General features: G+C 42.0%; 1 protein-coding gene across 1 annotated transcript; it reads left to right on the top strand.

Annotated features, from left to right (window-relative positions):
* The first annotated feature begins 1,093 nt into the window (after positions 1–1,093).
* LOC144508914 (uncharacterized) lies at positions 1,094–7,599 on the top strand. The gene is made up of 3 exons (XM_078237126.1): positions 1,094–1,378; positions 1,834–2,045; positions 5,001–7,599. The coding sequence occupies exons 1-3, from the start codon at positions 1,094–1,096 to the stop codon at positions 5,002–5,004; spliced, it is 501 nt and encodes a 166-aa protein (XP_078093252.1). The 3' UTR covers positions 5,005–7,599.

The following is a 7,599-nucleotide window of genomic DNA, read 5'->3' as shown; positions in this document are numbered from 1 at the left end:
ATAGAGCCAAAAGGTCTTAGTTTAGAAAGGCATCATGCATGGTGACAACTCAGCTTGGTGGGCTGAGGGCCTATTCCTGTGCTGTTCTGTTCTCTGTTTTCCAGCATTTTTTGTTTGATTACTACCATGCTCAGTCCACTATCATGTGACTCTCCATGTTTCTCCAGTCCCGCATTAACCTTTACTCACCCTATACTACCCCCCCCCCCCCACTCAGATTTCAGAACTTCCTCCCACTTCTCGAAAGGTTTTCCCAAAACTAATGATATTAATAATCGTGGAGGCAAAATGGTGCTTTGTAAATAAAAATAAAGTATCATAGGGAATGAATGGATGGCCAAGTATTAGACTTTGAGGAATCTCTGAATGTGCTGTTCTAAATGATTTGTTCAATCCGGCAATCATATAAAATATCTTTACTCACCCTATACTACCCCCCCCCCCCCCCCACTCAGATTTCAGAACTTCCTCCCACTTCTCGAAAGGTTTTCCCAAAACTAATGATATTAATAATCGTGGAGGCAAAATGGTGCTTTGTAAATAAAAATAAAGTATCATAGGGAATGGATGGCCAAGTATTAGACTTTGAGGAATCTCTGAATGTGCTGTTCTAAATGATTTGTTCAATCCGGCAATCATATAAAATATCTTGCCATTTGCTAATTGTTGTTTGTGGTATCTTATTGTGTTAGGCTGAATAGATTGCTGACACAATCACAAGGTTCACCGAGTGCAAAATAAAAGCATTTCCTTGTTTGTGAAACGCTTTGGGGTGTCCTGAGAATATGAAACGTGATAATAAATTCAACCCGTGGTTTTTTTTTCCCGGTGACATGAGGTACAGCAGAAGCTTCCTGTAAATAGCCCGCAGGCAATGTACCAGATCCTGCAGCTCACGTACAGCATGTCCACAATCTTTACTGGTGGAGACTTAATGAGATGCTGTTTCCAATTTTAAACGAACCAATGGGGATGAACATACCAAAATAAAGGCCAAGAGCCCGCCCAGTGTGCAGAAGAGCCATTTTGAGGCAGTGAATTGGTAGCAAATGGAGCCACAATTGCCCCCACTCCTCCCCCCAGTGAGGGCGGAATGAACAGGGGGAGATTCTACAACAACAACAAGCCGCGTCCCTTTGTTCCAGCGCGAGGGAACGGCAGCAGCCTCCTGATTGGCTGCGGTGCTGTAACAGTTTGGCCGGAGCCGCCTCCTGATTGGCCGCGGCGCTGTCTCCGAGTTCCATTTTCTGCTACATTCAGGGGGCGGGGCCAGGCAGTTTCTCTCCGGCAGCTGATGGTCCGAGCGGCCGAGAACAGAGCTCTGAGCGCCGGCCTTCCGAGCAAGCAGCGCCGGGGTGTGTGCGCCAGGGCCGAGTGGGTGAGAGGGCGAGCCCGGGGAGGGTGTGTGGCTGCCGGGGTGGGGATCGCTCTCTCTCCCTCCGCCCCCCCCCCCCGAGGCTGTGTCTGGTGGGCCTGTCTTTTGTTCTCTCGCTCCTCCGACTTGTTTTTCTTCTCCTTTCCGATTCCCCCGCCTCCCCGGTTAACTCTTAGTCCGGGAACAAACGGCGCCGTCTCTCTCCCTGTTCCCCCTCTGAAGGAGGAAAGAAAGCGGCGATGTTGTTAAATGGCCGTTTTCCTGTCCCGTGACGAGGAAATTCTGCCGCAAAAGGGGGGAGGGGAGCGTTTAAATTAAACGCAATTTTCAAATAAAACTTTAGTGTTTAGGAAAACAAATGGTTACCCCGCAGCCGTTCTAGTTGATTTTTTAAAAAAAACATGTATTTTTTTTAGACTTTATTTTCGACGCCTGATGTTTGTGTTTTGCTCTTGAAGGAAGTGTCTTGTAGCCAGCCCTGTGTGCCGAGCAGACCCATGTTGTGTTTGGCTCCACCATCTTCTGTCCGAATTCGGCTCGTGCAAATTCCTAGCTGGGAAAAATCAGCCACATTGACCAGCGGCGAGAGATCTCCGATAATCTGGAGCCCAAGTTTCCACAAGGCTTTGGATAAGGTGGTGGACGAGTTTTGGGATTTTTCAACGGAGAGGTAGGTGTGTGAGCCGGTCTCGGGGAGAGAGACTCCGACACATCCATAGAATCCCCACCGTGGAGAAAGAAAGAGGCCAAATAAAAGCAAATTACTGCGGAGGTTGGAATCTGAAACCAAAAGAGAAAACGCTGGAAAATCTCAGCAGGTCTGGCAGCATCTGTAAGGAGAGAAAAGAGATGACGTTTCGAGTCCAGGTGACCCTTTGTCAAAACAGAAAGAGGCCTTTCGGCCCATCGAATCTGCACCGACTCTCCAAAGAACATTTTTCCCAGGCAACCGTTCCCGTTACCCCATTAATCGCTCCCCACCCCCCCCAAACCTGCACATCTTTGGACACCAAGGCGCAATTTAACATGGCCAATCCACCTAACCTGCACATCTTTGGAGTGTGAGACGAGCACCGAGAGGAAACCACACACATGCAAAGAGAACATGCCAACTGCACACAGTCACCCAAGGCTGGAATTGAACCCGGGTCCCTGGCGCTGAGAGGCAGCAGTGCTAACCACTGCGCTATGTTCATCGACAAGAGTTGCATAAACAAAAACAGAAAATGCTGGAAAATCTCAGCTGTTCTGACGGCATCTGTGGAGAGAGAATAGAGACGTTTCAAGTCTAGATGACCCTTCATCAGATGCTGTCAGACCTGCTGAGATTTTCCAGCATTTTCTGTTTTTGTTTCAGATTCCAGCATCTGCAGTATTTTGCTTTTATCTTGTTGAATAAACTAAACTGTTGTTCCAGATTATAAAACATTCTTCCAACAATTATTACTCCCCTTTAGGATTTGAGTCAATTTAATCCTATCTCGAGCTGCCATAAACTTTAATGATTACAACCTCCATTTCTTTTTCAAAGATCATATGTGGCCCATAACATTTAATGTTGTGCTATTCAACCCAAAACTGTAATTGGAAAGTTACTTTATTCTTTCTTGGGACATGGGGTCGCTGGCAAAGCCGACATTTATATTTTAACCTGTTCACATTGTGTTTTGGGAGTTAATTAGGGTTGTACTATGGAGTTGAAGGAGTATTCTGTACTTAGCAGTATATTCATAAATGTGTTTTGTCAATTTTCTATTTTGTGGTCTTGTAATCTCGTGTCTATAAATTTTCCTGAGTTGCTCCATGGGTAATATGGTTAGTTTACAATGGCATCACATATATTTTCAATTCAGTAAACACTTCCTGTAATGGCACAACTGATTTTGAAAATCAGAGGCTTCCATTTAGTCAGATATGAACGCTCTTTGTGACCAAAACTGCTTAAGGAGAGTCTTTTTGAAAAGGAAGGGGTCCTTGTGAATTTTTCAGTGATGGCGATTTGCAATGAAGCTGCTCTCGGCTGTCCCAGTTAAGATAAAAAAAACAGAAAATGCTGGAAAATCTCAGCAGATCTGATAGCATCTGTGGAGAGAGAAGAGCTAATGCTTCAAGTCTGGATGTCTCTTTGTCAGAGCTTTTGGTGTAGAATCAATATAGCTTGTAGCTCAAAAATTAAAACAGTAACATTGCAGTGTTTCAATGTTTAAAAAGCCATGTCCGTCCCAAATTGAAATATTAGAGCCTTTTGTCACAAGCACCCATTTTGATTCTATATTTGTGATTAATTATTCAAATGTGCAAGATATGGACTTAGAATATAGGGGGCATGGTTAGTAAGTTTGCAGATGATGCCAAGATTGGTGGCATAGTGGACAGTGAAGAAGGTTATCTCCAGTTGCAACGGGATCTTGATCAATGGGGCCAGTGGGCTGACGAATGGCAGATGGAGTTTAGTTTAGACAAATGCGAGGTGATGCATTTTGGTAGATTGAACCAGGGCAGGACTTACTCAGTTAATGGTAGGGTGTTGGGGAGAGTTACCAGAACAAAGAGATCTCTGGGTACATGTTCATGAAAGTGGAGTCACAGGTGGACAGAGTGGTGAAGAAGGCATTCAGTATGCTTGGTTTCATTGGTCAGAACATTGAATACAGGAATCATAGAAATCCTGCAGTACAGAAAGAGGCCATTCGGCCCATCGAGTCTGCACCGACCACAATCCCACCCAGGCCCTACCCCCATATCCCTACATATTTACCCACTAATCCTTCTAACCTACACATCTCAGGACACTAAGGGCAATTTTTAGCATAGCCAATCAACCTAACCCGCACATCTTTGGACTGTGGGAGGAAACCGGAGCACCCGGAGGAAACCCATGCAGACACGAGGAGAATGTGCAAACTCCACACAGACAGTGACCCAAGCCGGGAATCGAACCCAGGTCCCTGGAGCTGTGAAGCAGCAGTGCTAACCACTGTGCTACCTTGTCACCCACAGGTATATAGGAGAATACAGGAGTTGGGATGTCTTGTTGAAGTTGTACAAGACATTGGTAAGGCCACACTTGGAATGTTGTGTACAGTTATGATCACCAATTAAATAGAAAGGATATTATTAAACTAGAAAGATTGCAGAAAAGATTTACTAGGATGCTACCAGGACTTGATGGTTTTGAGTTATAAGGAGAGGCTGGATAGACTGGGACTTTTTTCTCTGGAGCGTAGGAAGCGGAGGGGTGATCTTATAGAGGTCTATAAAATAATGAGGAGCACAGATCAGCTAGATCGTCAATATCTTTTCCCAAATGTAGGGGAGTCTAAAACTAGAGGGCATAGGTTTAAGGTGAGAGATACAAACGTGTCCAGTGGGGCAATTTTTTCTCTCTCAGGGTGGTGAGTGGAACAAGCTGCCAGAGGTAGTAGTAGAGGCAGGTACAATTTTATCTTTTAAAAAGCATTTAGTTACATGGGTACGATGGGTATGGAGGGATATGGGCCAAATGCGGGATTATCTTAAGGGATTTCTTTTAAAAAAGGGCGGCCTGGACAAGTTGGGCCGAAGGGCCTGTTTCCATGCTGTAAATGTCTATGACTCTAATTGGCCTTTATTTCTGTTTGTGCAGGTGATAGTTTCTTTGTAAACAGAAAATGGGAGGTGTTGAAAGATTAAATATCCCAATAACTCAACCAAGCCATGGGACTCCAAAGAGGAATCAGCACTTAAGCAATAACAGACAGAAAAACAAGGATGATAATCTTTACCATGTGAAGACAATGCACAAAAAAGGCGAGAAGGGACATGGACGGTATCCATTTATCTCGGAAATGTGCCAGGTTGTGCAGAAGGAAGGGAAGCATGTTATGCACTTTACTGCAAATACTGCAAACAATCAGAGTTGGGAGGCAGTTCTGAGCAACTCAAATACACTGTTTAGGTCACAGTGTGATCAAAATTATGCTGGAGCCAAGTTTAGTGAGCCACCATCACCAAGTGTACTACCCAAGCCTCCAAGTCATTGGGTACACATTCCCCTGAAGCCTTCTGATCACAGTGAAATGGCCTTTCAATTGAAGTCCATGCTTAAAGTGCAGGCGTAGCCTATTTGTCTGTCAAAATACAGAAGGACCACACAGCTGGAAACATTTAATGGTTTCTATTATTTAATACAGGAGTTTTATTTTTTTAAAAGCACTGCCTTTATTGTCCTTCCAAGCTGGATATTTGCTTGATGCAGTCCAGTTTTGATTTGTGACCAGCAGTTGTACAGAGGGAATCTGTTCCCTCTTACCCATTCTGCCTTCCTCCTTTTTCTCTTTGCGTGTGAACAGGAAACGAATTCCAAATTAGTGTTGCAGCTTTAGTGCTGGGCATTCCCAACTATAGAACTTTCATTACAATTGAACCAGTCCAAAAAGTGCTGAGATTACGTTGGCCATCTTGCTGAGTTTGTCCAACAGAAGCAAGTTGTAAATGTATTTTCATGTGCTGGAAAACATGTTTCATTACCTCTTTTGGAACTCCTGATATTAAATTGGTCCTTAGTTTTTGGGTTACAGGAAGATTATACAGTACCTAATGCACAAGATGAAATCACATTTGCCAGTGTTAATTGTTAGGGGCCTTTTGTGTTTTAATGTATATTTTCATTGAGAAATGCAGCTTTGTTACCAACCTACTGAGGCAAGTGTACTGTACTGAATAGGCAACCACTTAAAATAGCTGCTCGGTTTTATTAACTGAAATTATTGAGCATTTATGTTGCCTGCTGTTGCTAAGATTAACACTAGACCTTTATCTGTCTTCAAATGAGCACTAAAATGCTATTTTAATGCAAAACTGGAATACAAATTTTAATTGGTGGTCTGAAATTTATCACTTGCCAAAAATAAACTTTTGTACAGGGAACAAAGGTCTGTGTTATTTTTAGAATTGTCAATAAGAATGAAACTAGTTAAAATTAATGTGCAAGTTTAAAAACTTCTGGCCAGTTTCTTTTTTTGAAACCTTTTAACCTGTAGAAAGAGCCACAAATAATGTAAAACTTGTAGCATATGTATATTACAATGCAGGACTTTGCCTGCTGGATAAAGTATTTTAGTACAATAGCTAAATGTATAAATCATGCCACCTATTTCTTGGTGTGTCAAAACTTAAGAATATTTTTTGTTAAAGAATGGATAAGAAAAAGCACAAGTATTCCATGATGCTACATGTGACCAGTAAGCTTACACATATGTTTTTGAAAAGAATTACTGGTTTTATTGCTTGGTGCAGGGAAAAAAAAAGCTGTGGAAAGTGTATTTTCTATTTTAAAAGAAAAACTTTAAAAAAAAATTGTGGTTGCTGCATATTCTGTAATGGTGATACCGTTTGTTTTAAATAGACTGAAATGAGCAATCTGAATTTGTATTGCTGCTTGCACTTTTCATCATTGAAAGAAAATCCAATCTTTTCACAAAGTGGGTAAAACCTATAAATATATCAGTGCCCATTCTGTAACCGTAACACCAGAATTGTGACTGGCTTGGATTAGTGACTCCACTCACTGCTGCTGCACTGTAGTCTGCTTTGAGAACACCATATGTAAAGCTTTAATTCCAACAGCAATGATCCAGTGAGTGTTGATTATTATTCTTTGCTCAAGTTGTTAGCTTTGGTTCCTATATTTTGTGTACCAGGCTTAGCGATAGCAACCACATCACAAAATTTGTCAAGATGCTTCCCTTTACCCAATGCTTGAAATTTTTACTTTGATTTGGTTTAAGCACTTTTGAGTTGCAATTTTTATAGTGATCAATGAATCACCTATTTCCTCTCCTCTTCCCCCCCCACACCCCACACACACACATTTTACCCTCATTTATTCAGCAGTCACACCAATTCAGTAATATGGTTCTACTACCAATTTTATTGTTCTTGTCTCTGATAGCATCTGACAGGGACAACTGTTCATTCCTGAATAAATATGTAATGAATGTCATCTTTCCCAGAAAGACATGCTGTGCCCCTTGGCACCCCTATGTTTGGTAAAATTATCTCCTAGTATAACGTGGCTTGGAATTCTGTCAGTTAACTTCTGATTTATTAGCAGTTAAAATAATTTTGTTATGGAATGATTGTTTCACATTTTTGTAACGAATCCCTTAATAATTTGACTTTAAAAATGCATTTAACATGTTGTGAATTGGATATTCAAATAAAGTTTTCACCTTCTCCCAAAA

Source organism: Mustelus asterias, chromosome 21 (genome assembly GCF_964213995.1).
Source record: "Mustelus asterias chromosome 21, sMusAst1.hap1.1, whole genome shotgun sequence".
In the NCBI taxonomy this organism is placed as follows: domain Eukaryota; kingdom Metazoa; phylum Chordata; class Chondrichthyes; order Carcharhiniformes; family Triakidae; genus Mustelus; species Mustelus asterias.
This window is presented reverse-complemented; position numbering and strand designations above follow the sequence as displayed.

Coding starts and splice junctions, on each gene's coding strand:
- LOC144508914 (XM_078237126.1), top strand. CDS start 1,094: ATGAACAGGGGGAGATTCTACAACAACAACAAGCCGCGTCCCTTTGTT. Junction 1,379..1,833: donor TGTGCGCCAGGGCCGAGTGG/GTGAGAGGGCGA, acceptor TTGCTCTTGAAG/GAAGTGTCTTGTAGCCAGCC.